The following is an 18,036-nucleotide window of genomic DNA, read 5'->3' as shown; positions in this document are numbered from 1 at the left end:
ACAAACTAGGTTATGTGTGGTTCAAAAACGATTATGCTTCACATATGGCAGGCTTGTTATATTTTGTTTTTGTTTTATATTCGGCCCTTTGAAGTGAAAGGGTCGTCTGCTATTTTTGTGTTTTTCATTACTCTTTTTTTGTGTCACACGTTTGGAATCAGTTGTCTTGTTTCTCCCCTACTTAGTGTAGCAGTATGTAATTAGAACTAAAGTAAATAGTCAGAAATAAAAAGTGAGCATGCATATTTATTCATATACTAACAAAGATTAAGAGTCTCCTGCTCTGAAAAATAGGCGTAGTGCAGGGTTAGTTTAGGCTTCGGTTAGGCTTAGTTAGGCTTCGATTTTGGTATGGCGGCGAGTAAGAGTGAGGACCTTTTTAGCTTCCCTAAACTGGATGGCACCAATTATGCAGATTGGAAGGTGGATGTGAAAATGGCCTTGGTGGCAAAAGGGCTCGAAAAATATATTAATGCGGAGAAAACTCCACCAACAGTTCCAGCCCTATTAGAAGAGTAGATGGAGAGGAAAACCTGGACTTTGGGTTTTCTCTTCCTGACATTATCCCGACCCATCAGAAGGTTGATTAGTTCCTCGACCTATCCAGTGATAGCGTGGAAGATTTGGAAAACCACGTATGAACCGTCATCAAGGACACGCCGTGCGATGTTGCGAAAAGCGTTCATTACCTGCGTTCCTCAACCAGGTGAAAGAATTGAATGCTTCCTGAACAGAGTTGAGGAAGCGGCAGCTGCATAGTGGAAGCGGGAGCTATAGTCCCCGACGGAGAGTTATCATATCAAATGATTGAAGATTTTCCATCAGAATATAACGGAGTCGCGTTAAACATTTATCAATGGTCCGATACCGACTTTGAGACTGTTTCGAAGGTTAAGAATGCTATAACCGCGGAAGCGTATCGACTCCGATTGAAAAACTTCAGTCATGAACCAGCGTCCGATATCATGACCACGCAAGCTCAAAAGAAAAGAAACAATACTGAAACGAAAAACCGGCCCGAGAGAAGAAGGGAGGTTAGAGAAACAAGAACCTATTACAATTGCGGATTATCAGGCCATTTAGCGAAACATTGCCGGAAACCAAGACGATGTGAACAGAGAAAGAGTAACAGCACATATGAAAGACAGTGCTATGATGTCGCAACGGTGTCGACAGCAGAAGATAGCAATAACGCGTTAGCAGATGAGTGGATTTGGGACTCCGGTGCAGGCATGCACCTATGCAATGACAAAAAGTGGCTCCGCAATGTAAAGCCCATAGCGCCCATTGAGATGAAATCCTATGATGGTTCCTTTACAGTGACAGGGATGGGGGAAGCCTTAATTGAACATCAGGTACAAGGACAGACAAGAATTCTCGTTTTACGAAAGGTTGGATTTGCCCCAAATGGGTGCCGAAATCTGATAAGTGGCTTCCAAACGGACAAGGCTGGCCATCATTGGGATGGCGGTAATAAGAAGATCATAGTCAAGAACTGCAAAGGTGAAACCATACTTGCCTTTAAGGGAAACTGCGGCTTATATTGTATGCAAGGCAAGCCATATCAAGGACAGTTACCATTCATGGAGGCAAATGCTGCAGATTCGTCAGCCTCAGATTTGCAACTATGGCATCAGAGACTTGGTCACCATAGTGACCATACCATCGTACTAATGTCTCGGAACCAATCTGTTCGAGGGTTACCAGAATTGAAGCATCACAATGTCCAATGTGATATATGTAATGAAACAAAAATGACAAAGTTAACCCGGAAACGAAACCCAATAATACGATCAACAAAAATGATGCAATTGATACATACCGATGTATGGGGTCCATCTGCGTATCCATCAGGTTCTGGGAACATTTATTACATCTTCATGGATGACCATACGCGATGAACCGTGGTGGATGTAATGGAACACAAATGGGAGGTGTTTGACAAGGTACGCCAATATATCACCAGAATGGAACGACAGACTGGACAGAAAGTCGTATGTATCTAGAGCGATAACGGTATGGAGTATTGTAGCAACAAAATGAAGACATTTCTCAGCGATATGGGTATTCACCACCAACGAACGAATGCCTATACACCGGAGCAGAACGGAACGGCGGAGAGATATAACCGAACAGCGCTAAACGCAATAAGAGCCATGCTGAAAGATGGCAACCTCCCTCCCCGTTTTTGGGCTGAATTGTTGAAAACTTTCAATTACATCAAAAATCGGTTACCGCAAAAGAAGTTGCAGGACAAACCCCATTCGAAAAACGCTATGGCTATACACCTACTGTGAAACATTGTAAGAGGATAGGAAGCCAAGCGCATTATTTTGTACCGAAACAGACCCGTGTTAATAAATTTGCAGATACGGCGAAGAAAGGCATACTAATCGGATGCGCCAGCTCAACACGTGGGTATCGCATCTGGGATCCAACCACTGACAAGATTATTGAAAGCGATAATGTAAAGTTCAACGAGACCCATACTGGGCAAGGAGCGGAAGACCTCAAGACTGACGAAGGCAACCGTTCAGAAGATAATGTACGATTTTCAGATGGTGAAGAAGAAATACACGGGGTCAAGTCCAGATCCAGGAAAAGGATTACAGCGCCAGCTTCACCAACACCGCCAAGAGGACAGTCCCCTTCACCACATCCGGAACACCCAGCCAGTCAAGAAGAGACTATTGAAGATGAAGTGATTGATCATGTCACACCTGGTAGACCAGCAGCGACAGAAGAGAAGGAATGGCGACGTACAGCTAGACAGAGAACGACTGGAGACACAGCCGGAAGATATGACATCTACTATAGACATGGAGATATGAAGCGATGTTTCCGAAGTAGACGAGAGCTTGTAGAATATTGCAGAGATAATGAGATCGATATTGACCCAGAGCTAATTGACTACTCTACGAAAAACACATACTCGGGAATTTGTGATTTAACACCGCAACAGCGATCCAACGATATCAGCACAGATCCAGATTTGGATTTCCTGAGGGATATGGAAACATGCTTCGTCAATGTAGATGATCCCACAACATACGAAGAAGCCATGAGTGCTAATAATTCAGTGGACTGGAAGAAAGCCATGGATGAAGAAGTGCAGACACTACAAGCACGAGAAGTCTTCACGCCAGTTCATAGACCAGACAAAGTGAAAATACTCGGTAATCGATGGGTATATGTCCGAAAAAGGAACGAGAATGGACAGATTGTTCGGCATATAGCACGATTGGTCGCACGAGGTTATGCTCAACAGCAAGGAACAGACTATGAAGAAATATACTCACCAGTGGTCGATTTATTATTAGTCCGTTTATTTCTGTTTGTACTTGTTGTTATCCTGAAGTGTTCAAATAAACACATAGACATCAAAAGTGCCTATTTGTATGGCGTTTCAGACCAGAAAACCTACATGGAAATACCAAAAGGTTACGCAACGACTGACAACAAGGTATGGGAAAAACATAAAAGCCTCTACGGGCTTCATCAATCATGACGTTGTTGGCACAAAAACTTGATGAAGAACTGAAAACGATGGGATTTCAAGAATTAAGATCATCTCAATGCGTATATCGTTTCCAATGGGATTGTATCATTCTGGTATATGTAGATGATATCCTGATTTTAACCCGAGATCAGTAAGTGATGACCAAAAACCTGGCTCTGCTACAAGGAAAGTTTGACATCCAAGACCTAGGAAGAGTAAAAACGTTCTTGGGAGTTGACATACAAACAAACGAACAAGGACTCCGAATGTCACAAACGAGATATATTGACCATTTAAAGAAACAGTTGGATGGCATTCCCTACAAGAGGACCTACGAACCTCTAAAATTTCGAACGGTGATCACGGGATCTAACCAAGAAGAAGAAAGGAATGAACCACAAGTAAATTTTCGAAGTATGATCGGGCGGCTACTATATATAGCACGCCATTCTCGCCCAGATATATTATATGCTGTGAACGTCCTCGCGAAATATAACAATAACTATAACCTTGACACCTGGAAGCATTTACTGCACCTGTGGAATTATATCATCACGACGAAGAAGAAATCATTAGTCATGGAGTACACTGAAACCCACAACTCATTGCCTATAGCGACGCCTCATGGGCTTCCGACCCCGAAACCAGGAAGTCGACATCTGGCTATCTCATCATGTGTGGAAAAACACCGATAGCTTGGAAATCAAAAAAGCAATCACTCACTGCACTCTCGACAATGGAGTCTGATAATAAACAAACGAAAAAAGGAAGCTAATTTAGTGGCAGCCCCAAAATATAACAAAAAATGTTATAAAAAATATTTAATTACGTCGTTAACGCGGACCAATGCGACAACCATTTTTCCAAATGCGACATCAATAAAAATAGTTCTTCGTAACCAGATTGGAATGTGAGCAGTAATGGTTAAAATGAAATGGAGGCTAATTTAATGGCAGCACCCAAATTTTAAATACATAATTTGTAAAAAAAATAAATTACGTCGTTAACGCGGACCAATGCGACAATCATTTCTTCAAATGCGACGTCAATAGAAAGAGTATTTCTTAATCAGAATTTTTTATCAGAAATAGAAAAAAACAATCTAAGGAGACGTCAATCAAATTAATGCAACACTATTTTTAACGAATGCAACAAATTAGGTTATGTAAAAAGGGGGTCTAATTTATTGGTAGTCTCAGAATATTAAAAATTGAAAAAAATATTAAATTGTCTTTAACGCGGACCAATGCGACAACACCTTCATTCATTGCGACAACATATAATACCTGTGAAACTGACTACTAAATGCACTCCATTTGTGTTTTGGAAGCGATAGTTTTATTCAAGAAAACTGTTAGCACTGATTGCATATGATGACTGTTACGAATCTTCTCGATTCGAAAGCGACATCTGGGTGACTGCTTGCGACATCATTTTAATGAATGTGACCTTATTTTAAATGAATGGGACATCATTTTAAGTGAATGTAACATCAATATAAAAATGAAACATCAATATAAAAATGTAACATCAATATAAAAATGAAACATCAATATAAAAATATAACATCAATATAAAAATATAACATCAATATAAAAATATAACATCAATATAAAAATGAAACATCAATATAAAAATGAAACATCAATATAAAAATGAAACATCAATATAAAAATGTAACATCAATATAAAAATGTAACATCAATATAAAAATGTAACATCAATATTAATAATTGTTACATCAATATAAATGAATGTAACATCAATATAAATAAATGTTACATAAATATATATGAATGCGACAGCAATATAAATGAATGCGACCTCATTTTAAATGAATGTGACCTTATTTTAAATTAATGCAACATCATTTTAATGTGAAACCATAGAATTAATGCGAAATCAATATAAATGAATGTGACATCAATATAAATGAATGTGACATCAATATAAATGAATGTGACATCAATATAAATGAATGTGACATCAATATAAATGAATGTGACATCAATATAAATGAATGTGACATCAATATAAATGAATGTGACATCAATATAAATGAATGTGACATCAATATAAATGAATGCGACATTAATATCATCGAATGCGACATTAATATCATCGAATGCGACATTAATATCATCGAATGCGACATCATTTTAAATGAATGCGACATCAATATAAATGAATGCGATATCAATATAAATGAATGCGACATTAATATAATCGAATGCGACATTAATATAATCGAATGCGACATCATTTTAAATGAATGCGACATCATTTTAAATGAATGCGACATCAATATAAATGAATGCGACATCAATGTAAATGAATGCGACATTAATATAATCTATTGAATATATTAATATATTTAATAGTTTTGCCATAAAAGCTAGAAAACTGAACTGGTTTAGCATGACGTCACTAATCACTATTATTTGGCAACACTGTATTCTTGTTTTTGAGTTGCTCTTGAGTCATGCTGTTGACAGACTGTTACTTATTCTAATAAACTTAACTTAGTTCTTTTAAGATTGGATGTTTTTATTGCCTTATTAAGATAGTTGATTATACAACATGGTATCAGAGGAGCTTGGTTCTTTTCATGCACAGTATTAATAGATGATAACAATATTGAAGTATAATATGGCTGAACCAAGGCCTAAGATGTAACAGTGAGTCAACACGTTTACAGGTTTTTTTGAAACCTTTGATTGGCAAATGGCGGAAGATTGATCAGTACTCATGATGGGTCAACTTCCAAAGTTGACATCAGATAATTACAAAACATGGAAGTTTGATATGGAAATGACTTTAAGGTCAAAAGGCCTTTGGGAAATTGTAAAGGGATTGGAGATAGCGCCAATTGTTCCTGTGCTAAATGCTAATAATGCAAGTGCTGTTTCTTTGTCAGAAGAAGCACTGAGGCAATTTAAATTAAGAGAGTCTAAGGCATATTCATTAATTGCTCTGGGAATAAGTGAAAATTTACGAAGCATAATTACTGAGGCTACTACAGCAGTAAATTTATGGACCACATTGGAAGACGCTTTTGAACCCAGATCCCGTGCTAGAATATCAACATTACTGAATGAATTCTACGGATTGAAATACACGGATGGCGAGAGTATGCCAGTATTTATTGGTCGAGTCTACGATATTACGAGACAACTTGAAAATTCCGGGAAGATATTAGAAGAGCAAGATATTGCATATATATTAATTGGAACGTTGCCTTCGTCATATGAGTCGTTGGTCTCACAGTTTTACCAGTTAGAAGATAGTAAATTTAAGCCCGAGCCAATCAAACAGATGTTGGTTGCCGAATATGGTAGACAGTCGCAGAAGGATTTTAGTATTGGTTTGACATCGGATGCTTTTATGGTACGCTCTGTACATTCAAGTCAAAGAGGAAGAGACAATTCACGCCAGAGGGGAAGGAGTCGTACAAGTCTCAGAGGAAGAGATACCTCGAGCCAGAGCGGTAGAGGGCATTATTATGACAATCAACAGAGAATGTTTAGTGGTACATGTTTCACTTGTCATCTTATGGGACATAGAGCTGAAGACTGTCGACAGCGAACCAGGAATCGAGGTAGAGGGCGTTTTACAACTGAAACAAGAGAACCTTCTTCGCCGCTGCCCATTGTACTTCAACAATGTCTATAGATTGGATTGTAGATTCAGCCGCAACTCGACATTTTTGTAATCAAAGGAATTGGTTTCATACCTTCATACCTTTCGAATCAAAAGTAAGAGTATGTGAAGGCTGTTCAAAGGTTGAAGGTCATGGCGATATTTGGATCAAGATAAATGATAAAGTACAAAACATTTTCCAATTGAAAGATGTTATTTATATACCTGGAATGGGAAGAAACTTAATATCTGAGAGACTCATGGATCAGGCTGGGTATACGGGAGTTACGAAGGATTCGAAGTTTACCTTATGTTTTCCATATGGGAGTTTTGCTTTGGAGGCTCCACTTTCGGATGATCATTTCTATACCTTAGATGCTACGGTTTTACCAAATGGGCTTGAGCACGATATAATAGATCCGAATAACGAACCAGAAGTTTTTCAAGTTGATGGTGAAAAGAAGAATAGTTCAATGCTTTGGCATTACCGTATGGGTCACATTAACGGACCTGATTTAAAATATATAGCGTCTAATGGTTTATTACGAGGGATGAAATCTTTGATGGGAGAGCTAGGCCATTGCATTACGTGCGAACTGGCGAAAAGTACGAAGCAGTCTCATAAACCACTTGATGAAATCAGAAGCAAGGATATACTGGATCTCATTCACTCCGATGTTTGGGGTCCTGCTCCAATTACTTCAATTGGCGGAGCCAGATACTATATCACTTTTATGGATGATAAAAGTAGATACCTACGTGTTTACACAATGGTTAAAAATAAAGCGTTAAATTGTTTTAAAACATACTAGGCCTTAGTAGAGAGACAGACTGGGAAGAAGATTAAAATAATAAGAACTGATAACGGTCTCGAATATTGTTCCAATGAATTTGCAGAATATTGTCAGAAAGATGGCATGCAACATCAAAGAACGAATACTTACTCCCCGGCAATGAACGGGGTAGCGGAAAGAATAAACAGGACCTTGGTAAACAGGGTACGGTCGTTTTTGGAGGATGGTCATTTGCCTGCTAAGCTGTGGACCGAATTAGTATTGACTGCAGCGTATGTTAAAAATCATGCCAAGCATGAAAAGTTGAAAGACAAGGTTCCTCTAGAGATTTGGATGGGTAGAAAACCAAGTGCCATGCATTTCAAACGTATTGGAAGTTTGGCTTTTGCGCATATTCCTTCCCAGCGACGGCACCCCTAGAGCTAAACTTGGCGTAGTAGTTGGCTATGCAATTAATACCAAAGGACATCGTTTTTGGTATCCCACCGAGAATATAGTTGTTGAAACAATGCATGTCCGATTTGATGAGGGGAGAAGAGGTATTGATTACATTACTAATAATAAAACGTATGAGGATACTACTCGGTTACCCTGGCTTTTTGATGATGATGTAACCCAAGTATCGCAGGCACAAGACTTACCAACAGTCAAGGAGGAGACAACCGAAGTGGTTATACCAATGGAAAATGTTCATCAACCTTTGGTATTGGTTGAGAATAATCCAAGTAATCTCAGCACAGCTGCAAGAAGTACTATTACAACCGCAAGAAATTCCACCATAACACCAGTATTACCTGCTGGTATTAGACGGGAAGTAGTTATCAGGCAGGGTGGGGCGTCCCAAGGCCGAGCAGATGTTTACTACTATGATTCCAATGGGTATCGACTGCTTTTTGCACAAGTATACTTGTACCGCAGACCTATAGGAGGCGATTACCTCTAAGCAAAGTATCCATTGGCAGGAAGCCATGCGTGACGAGGTTAACACACTGAATGAGAGAGAAGTAACTGAAGTAGTAGACAAGCCGCAACACAAGAAAATCATCGGCTGTCGTTGGGTTTATGCTCTAAAGAGAGATGCAAAAGAACATATAATACGATACAAAGCCAGACTCGTTGCTCAGGGATTTTCCCAGGTTGAGGGTGTAGATTACGAGGATACTTTCTCACCAGTGGTTAGTTTCAGCTTAATTCGTCTATTTATTGCTATTTTCGTCATTACTCTTGGCTGGGTACACAAACATATTGATGTGAAAAATGCTTATTTGTACGGTATTATCGACAAAGATATATACATGAAGTTCATACCAGGTTTTCGAAACGCTGATTCTACAAAATGCCTCAAACTGAAGAAATCATTGTACGGACTTAAACAGAGTGGAAGGCTATGGTATTTAGAGTTAGATGAAAGTTTTCAAAAATTGGGTTTCAGAAAATTGGCTGGAACTAATTGCATCTACTACGTACCATATAAAGCACTGGTTCTTGTGTATGTTGACGACCTGATCGTATTAGCTAAAAATAACAGTGTATCCGAAGAAAAATATGAACTTAAGACACTGGGACAAATACAAAAGTTATTAGGAGTTGAATTTGATTTCCGGTCGATTAATACGGTTAAAGTTCATCAAGGAAATTATATAAATCAAATCATAAAGAAGTTTGGGTTGGAGTCAGATATTCCAGTTTATTTACCCATTAATCCATCTGCAATATTGACCCGTAAGGATTGTCCTACTACAGAAATTGAACAGCAGCAGATGGAAGAGTATCCGTTTAAATCCTTGATTGGAAGTGTCTTGTTTGTTGACCAGAGAACAAGACCTGATGTCCTTTATGCTGTAGTAGCATTATCGCAATATAGTTGTAGCCCTGGTTACATACATTGGGTACAACTATGTCAACTAGCAAGATACCTTTCTACTACTTCCAGCTACGGTTTATTCTACCAACGAGATCCAGCACCTAAACTCACTATCTATAGTGATAGTGATTGGGGGTCTGACAGAGATTTCCGTACATCACAGAGTGGATACACGGTGTTTTACGGGTCATGTTTAATATCGTGGCGTTCAGTGAAACAAAAATTCATTCATTTAATGATGTCGTATTCATTTAAAATAAGCTTGCATTCATTTTAAATGAGGTCACATTCATTTTAAATGAGGTCACATTCATTTTAAATGAGGTCACATTCATTTTAAATGAGGTCACATTCATTTTAAATGAGGTCACATTCATTTAAAATAAGGTCACATTCATTTAAAATAAGGTCACATTCATTTAAAATAAGGTCGCATTGATTTACAATGATGTCGTTTTCATTTAAAATGAGGGCACATTCATTTAAAATAAGGTCGCATTCATTTACAATGATGTCGCATTAAATTAAAATGTTGTTGCATCAATTTAAAATTATGTAGCGTCGTTTATATTGATGTACCCTTATTATATTGATGTATCATAATTCTATTTATGTCGAATTCATTTAAAATGGCGCACTCATATAAATGATACCGCATTCATTAAAATTATGTCGCATAAGTATAAATTGATGTCGCATTCAAAATGGCGCACTCATGTAAATGATGCCTCATTCATGCAAATTATGTCGCATAAGTATATATTGATGTCGCATTCATTTATATTGATGACGCATTCATTTATATTGATGTCGCATTCATTTTATGGTTTCGCACTATAAGGATGTTGCATTAATTTAAAATAAGGTCGCATTAATTTAAAATAAGGTCGCATTCATTTAAAATAAGGTCGCATTCATTTAAAATAAGGTCGCATTCATTTTAAATAAGGTTGCATTCATTTAAAATAAGGTCGCATTCATTTAAAATAAGGTCGCATTCATTTATATTAATGTAACATTTATTGATATTGATGTTACATTTTTATATTGATGTCGCATTCACTTAAAATAAGGTCACATTCATTAAAATGATGTCGCAAGCAGTCACCCAGATGTCGCTTTCGAATCGAGAAGATTCGTAATCATATGCAATCGGTGCTATCAGTTTTCTTGAATAAAACTATCGCTTCTTAAATACAAATGGAGTGCATTTAGTAGTCAGTTTCGCAGGTATTATAAATTGTCACAATTAATAAAGGTGTTGTCGCATAATTTAAAATTTTTTCAATTTTTAATATTCTGAGGCTACCAACAAAATAAGCCCCCTTTTTTACTTTATCTAATTTGTTGCATTAATTTGATTTACGTCTCCTTAGATTGTTTTTTTTAATTCTGATAAAAAAATTCTGGTTAAGAAATACTCTTTCTATTGATGTCGCATTTGAAACAAGTCGGCCCAGGCCGTAATATTAGTTCCACATCAGTGTATTAGAGTGGACAAATATATACACCCTTAGTAGACACAGGTAGGTAAACTAATACAAAAGCTAATGAGGCTACGTGATTTATTATCTTTTTATAAATAAATTGCCACCCTAAGTTGAAGAGTGGATGCCGCCCACCATCAGCTGACCCGGGTGGGCAAACTAATAAAAAATCTGTTGGGCCCATGTGATTTCCTATTGTTTGAAATAAAATTCACCATCCTATGTTAAAAAGTGGCCACCGCCCACCCTCATGAAATCAACTTTTTTTCCGGTAACTCTCCCTTTAAGGGGGTTGGTCGGAGGGGGCGGAAATTAACGGCACTGCGTGCGCGTTAAAGAGTTCTATCGAATGAGACCAACTGTTTTTTTTCGGTCACTCTCCCTTTAATAAGAAAGTGCCACACTTATTTATTACTTCTGACCATACACGGTTTCGATTAGAAAGTGCCACACTTATTTATTACTTCTGACCATACACGGTTTTGATAAGAAAGTGCCACACTTATTTTTTACTTCTGACCATACACGGTTTCCATAAGAAAGTGCCACACTTATTATTATTATTATATAATATTATATGCTCTCTGCTGCAATGTCTAACGGATCTATCTCTCCTGCCTTTACGGGCACTACTAGTTAACAATCTACTTGTACCGCTATAGAAAGTGTCACACTTATTTAATACTTCTGACCATACACGGTTTCGATAAGAAAGTGCCACACTTCTTACTTTTGACCAAACACGGTTTCGATAAGAAAGTGCCACACTTATTTATTTCTTCTGACCATACACGGTTTCGATAAGAAAGTGCCACACTTATTTATTACTTCTGACCATACATGGTTTCCATAAGAAAGTGCCACACTTATTTATTACTTCTGACCATACACGGGCGAAAAAGCCTATGTGATACGAAAAGAGAACGGAATATGGTTGTCCGCAAATCTCCAGTCCGACCCGCAGACCGCACCGTCAGCGGGGCTTCGCGATTCAGGGGCGAGGGAGAAAATTGACGGGCGAAAAAGCCTATGTGATTCGAAAAGAGAACGGAATATGGCTGTCCGCAAATCCTCAGTCCGATCCGCAGACTGCACCGTCAGCGCTCTCCTGCCTTTACGGGCACTACTAGTTCACAATCTACTTGCCCCGCTTTTGAGTAAACGCAAAATTTCGTCCCGCCCCCAATGGAAGAAAAAACTGTTCAATGGTAAAATTTCAAGCGAATGTATATTGAAGACGGCGTGGCTAGGTTGGTAGGCCGTGCGGTTTTTTAGAGATTACGCGGCGAGCGGCTGTCTGTGTTCGAGCCCCGGCCAGGCCAACAATATAAAATATATTAATAAATTATTTTTCGCAGCTCCATCTACCGTGTCGTCGCTTTTCCACAACAAACACACAAACACACACACAAACAACAACACTTAACGACAATCCGTCCATAGCAATAGTCCCACTTCGATATATATATCTCGATGTGGAACTAAAAACGATTGTCGTGTTAATTAGCGTTAAACACTCAAATTATTTTTTTAAACTACTTTATTATATTTTGGGGGCGGCCATTAAACTAGCCCCCTTTTTTATCTATTATTGGTCGTATTCCAATCTGGTTAAGAAGAATTATTTCTATTGATGTCGCATTTGTAAAAATGATTGTCCAATGATTGGTTGGCGTTAAGGACGAAATGTAATTTTTTAATTTTTTTTATATATTGGGGGCTGCCATTAAATTAGCCCCCCATTTTTTTATCTATTATTGGTCACATAACAAACTGTCGCATTTGAGGAAATGATTGTCGCATTGGTCCGCGTTAACGACGTAATTTATTTTTTTTACAAATTATATATTTAAAATTTGAGTGCTGTCATTAAATTAGCCCCCATTTAATTTTAACCATTACTGGTCACATTCCAATCTGGTTACGAAGAACTATTTTTATTGATGTCGCATTTGGAAAAATGGTATATCGCATTGGTCCGCGTTAACGACGTAATTAAATATTTTTTATAACTTATTTTTTATATTTTGGGGCTGCCACTAAATTAGCCCCCTTTTTTCGTTTGTCTATTATCTCATAACCTAGTGGGTGCGTTCGTTAAAAATAGTTTCGCATTAATTCGCATTGACGTCTCTTTATATTAAGGTTAATTAAAATTATGAATTAATATGGGGGGTTACTGTTAAGTTAGCCCCCCACTTTCTCTATTAATTTTCTCATAAAATATTTTTTCGCAATCAAAATTATATCTGTCGCATTTCTTCGCATTGACATAGTGGCTATGATATTGTATCCTGGTTGAATAACGAAATTATGGGGGCAGACGTTAATTTAGCCCCCCTTTTAATTTTAATTATATCTCAATAATGGTTAAATTGCATCTCTTTTTCTGGTTGTCGCATTGTGGGTGCATAAAATTGATAGAGAAATTTTCTGGGAAATCAAAAAAGGGGGGCCAACCTAATCGACCCTTATAAGACAAGTGCTTCGTTCCCTTGGATAATTTTTTGTGTATTCTGCCGGAGCCTAATAAAGAAACGAATGAAAGATTTCGTTCAAAACTGAAAGTGAACCAATTATGCTTATATAGCGTTTCCGTCCATAGTTTGTCTGTTTGTCAGGGATTTCAGAAATCAATGAACGGTTGAGGCTCCGTGATCCATTTCGTCACTAACAACGCAATAACTGAAAGAATGGGTAACTTCTCAAATTTCGTAGTAAATTATAAACGGGTGTAGGGTACTTTGGTAATTTTCCCAATGAAATTCCTGCATCGCATTTTGCAGAAGAAACGAAAAATTATTACTAACTTTTGACCTAAAATTTCGCCTATTAGAAATAGTTTAGACAAATGGTATTACGCATCAAATTAAAGCTTGTTTTAAGCACATTTTTAGGAATGTCTAAAATCTAAAATCAAAGTTTGCCCTCATAGCGAAATTGGCTGTCAAAAATGACCCTCCGTTGATCAAAAATCCCGAAGTTTTAACTTACTAAAATAAAATGGTAAAATTTAGAAAAAAAACATCAATGATTTCGATATCAGCGCTATCTGTTACCCTAAAATCGAGAGTTTCATAGTAATCATCGAAATATTCTTAAATTTACGATACAAAATGAAGGTTTTAAGAGTTTGAAAAAGTGACTTATTTTCGAAGGGCTCTAGTATTACGCAACCGCTGCATCGATTTCGCCATAAAATTAAATTACCCCATGATTTTGTCCCTAGTTAAGGTGGTTTAAATTTCATTTGAATCGGCCGACCCATGGTTGCATGAGTTGTCGATTTGACGTGGAATGACCCATTTATGTGAAAGACCAATAAGAAATTGCTATTTCGTTACGCGACGTCTGAAACGCAGACGATTTTAAACCGAAAACACGAAACTACGCAAGACAGGAAATTCGTTTTCATATAAATTAAAATATTGCTGCGAGGGTTGACATTTTTACCCACCTTTTAATAAAGGCCTATAGCTCTTTAGACGTATATAGTTTCCTTTTTTCACTTGGAAAGGGTGAACAGGGTGTTTTTTAAGATAAATGTGTGAAGACCAAGTATTTCTTTTTAATATTTTAGTTTTCAATCTCCCACAATAATTATTTTTAAAGTGTCGCTTTTTTATGAAATTTTGCTTTGCCTTTTCAAGTGAAATCCAAAACTATGATAAACAATGACAAGTGACCACAGATTTCATCTGTTAAAATTATTTACCATTGATTTTGAAATCTGACTGCTACTAAAAGTATTAACTTACATTTTTAATACTGGAGCACACATCTGAATTATTGTCAGAAGTAAAAATATATTGGGTAATCATTCCTAGTAGTAGTTATGAGATTTGACTTACTTTTTACTATTTACTTGGAAGAAATCCTTAGTAAATTTATTTACTATTTATTTAGGTTTTATTGCATTTTCAAAATGCATATGGCACAAAGCCACAGAAAGTGGTCTTAAAAGAAATGAGGTACGCTTATGAAATTTGGACAACTCTAATGTCAACATCAGGAGCACCCAGTTTCGCTAATGAGATGACTGAAAGAAAGGGAAATATTAACGCTATTTTGGAGTTAATAAAGTGGATTTTCCAATTATCCAAGCACACACTACCAGCAATTGCATTATCTCTAGTTGAGAAATTTTCACCAGTGGCAGGTTCAAATTCTGCAAACTACATGAAAAGCATAAGAGATGATTTATATCATAAGATTCAAGAAACATTGAAAGAAGATGGTGTTTTAATTTACCATTCCCACCCTGAACCTGCACCTTACCATAATCATCCAATTTTTAAACCCCTAAATTTTGCCTATACTGGAATTTTTAACTCATTGGGTTTGCCAGTAACACAATGCCCTTTAGGTCTAGGTAAAGATGGTGTCCCTCTAGGAGTTCAAGTTGTTGGGAGTATGAATAATGACCATTTGACTATAGCTGTGGCAGTTGAACTTGAAAAGGCATTTGGTGGCTGGGTACCACCGAAGGTTTTTGTATAGACCACAAGGTTGTCGATTTTCTTATGCCTCTTTTTTGACAAATTAATTAATAATTTAAATGGGGTAATGTAAACTATAATTAAATTAATCTTGATTAAATTTAATTACTACTTGTAATTTATTTTTATCTGAATTGGCATAGCTACAGAAACTTCTTTTGTACATTTCCATTAATACATGGAGGTATAATAGCTAGGTGATTTAAAATAAATTTACTTATACCAAACAACCCAGACATTAGTAAAATTAAATGCGAATTACTGACCTACATACATGCTAGCACAATATCGTGATCTTGTTCAACTTGTGGAAAATTCCATGCACTTTTCGAGTCTCAAGAGGCTTGCAAACTTTTTTACTATAGTTTGCTTGTGAAATAGAACCAAACACTTTACGTTAAAATATCAAGAAAAGTTTTAACAAGTTGAACAATACATATAATTTATGCAAGCCTCGACCTATAATGCAAATGTAAACTAACCTACTTTATGGATTTGTAGATGAAAAACCAAACAGATTTTACTATAATATTTTTAATACATTTGAGAAAAATGAAATTTGACTCTTCTACACTAACTTTAAATGGAGTTAAATATATACTTTTCATTAAAAAATTAATAGCCATTTGAGTATCTGCAACCTTCTGAGAGCAAAAAGTGTACACAATTACAAGTACTCTTGTTGATTGTTTTTTCATACAGTCGATCCTAAAATGTTTTTATATTGAAACTACAACAAAATGGTTAAATCAACTTTTTCAGGTTTATTTTCAGTAAAAATTATGGTAATCATATTTGTACTTTTTTTCTTCTAAAAATCGATATTTTATTTTATCTTTGCACTCTCAATTTAAGTAAATCCATAACCAAGTTATGGCCCAAAAAGGCTAACTAATTACATGGGCATAGTAACTGAATGAACGAATGAGATATTTTCAGGGGAAATTGGGGACAATTTAGCTAGGAGCAACAAACACATGGAGAATGCAACCCGTCGGAAGTCGTTCATTTTCTTTTGCACAGTTTTCATTGGTTAGACGCTTTAGCGCCTGCTATCATTGGAAGGGGAAAATATCGGAAATAGGCGCTTAAATAAATCATCCTCCAAGGAAATTGCCAAGAAGTTATATTTCTGAGTGCCATGACCCGCATGGTATTGTTTATGTAGTGCTTGTTGAAATAATGAAAACATTTCACCGGTAAACAGAACGTCATATTTTGGCGTTTTGCCAAGCCTTATATGTTAAAAAAACTACCTGGGTAAAAGGGAACGCTTGTTGCTGCCGTAAAGGTTAAAATTTCTATTTTAACAAGCACTATATAAACAGTGACTTGCAGGTCCTACATTTTGGAAATATTACTTCTTGGCGATTTCCTTGGAGGATGATTTATTGAACCGTCTATTGTCTTCCCCCTTTCCGTAAAACGTGCAGCGTAAAAGCCTCGTCCAATGAAAGTTGTACACAACACTGCGTGTTTTAAGGCTAGATGCGTTCTCCGTGGGTGGGGGTGGTGTTTTCGCATCTCGTAGATTTTAGTCAGATGGAACTTTAAGTTTCTTGGCCACTAGTGCCTGATAAGGTGCGCTCTTCCCTCAAAGTCGAAATTTGGCCGCTGCAGAATGGGATTTTGTCCATCTAACCTAGGTATTATCCCCCAGGAAATTTTGAATGGATATAATATGCAATTGCCCTTACCATTTGGTAAAATTATTGTTTTGCACCCCAACAGATAATGGTTCTTATGCCCCTAACTAAGATAAAATTATATTTTTTGGGCCAAATACCTACGCACGTCCGATTTTTTTTATACCTTAGACGATACTGAACATTTCTGTGTAAAAATTATTTAATAAATTAATTTTGTAAAATTAACATTTTTTTTGCGTTTCTTTTCGCCAAAATTTGGCCGGCTTAATTGTCGTAGGTGAATTACGATACACAATAGGCATAAAAGAAATGAATATGCAATAAAAGTAAAGAATTTTCCAATTTTTATCTACGGAAATGGTTCGACTTGCGTAAGTTAAATGTTACAAAAACTGTTTACATGGTCAAGGATCAGGGGAGTGCAAGGTAGCTGCTGCCTTCAAAAACGCCAAAAACCAATTTTCCCCTTGACGTTTCGCGCAGGGATAAAACGTTTCCTTCGACCAGAAGGAGGAAGAGCCAAGTCCTTGTGTAAGATTCGTTTGGACCCCGGTTTCAGTATCTCTGAAGTGAAGGGAATGGTTCACTGAAAAGGGCTGTAGCCA

At 36.9% G+C, this 18,036-nt stretch overlaps 1 protein-coding gene across 2 annotated transcripts in view; it reads left to right on the top strand.

The window, feature by feature from the left end:
* LOC149933287 (fatty-acid amide hydrolase 2-B-like) overlaps positions 1 to 17,615 on the top strand; it is a 60,440-nt gene extending 42,825 nt beyond the window's left edge. For both annotated transcript variants that reach the window (XM_090156297.1, XM_090156296.1), the window contains one exon: positions 15,190 to 17,615. In XM_090156297.1, the coding sequence (XP_090012423.1) occupies positions 15,190 to 15,783 (594 nt within the window). In that variant the 3' untranslated portion in view covers positions 15,784 to 17,615. The remainder of the gene's footprint in view (positions 1 to 15,189) is intronic.
* The last annotated feature ends 421 nt before the right edge of the window (positions 17,616 to 18,036 follow it).

Source organism: Leiobunum rupestre, chromosome 8, assembly GCF_980474605.1.
Source record: "Leiobunum rupestre chromosome 8, qqLeiRupe1.1.hap1, whole genome shotgun sequence".
In the NCBI taxonomy this organism is placed as follows: Eukaryota; Metazoa; Arthropoda; class Arachnida; order Opiliones; family Sclerosomatidae; genus Leiobunum; species Leiobunum rupestre.
This window is presented reverse-complemented; position numbering and strand designations above follow the sequence as displayed.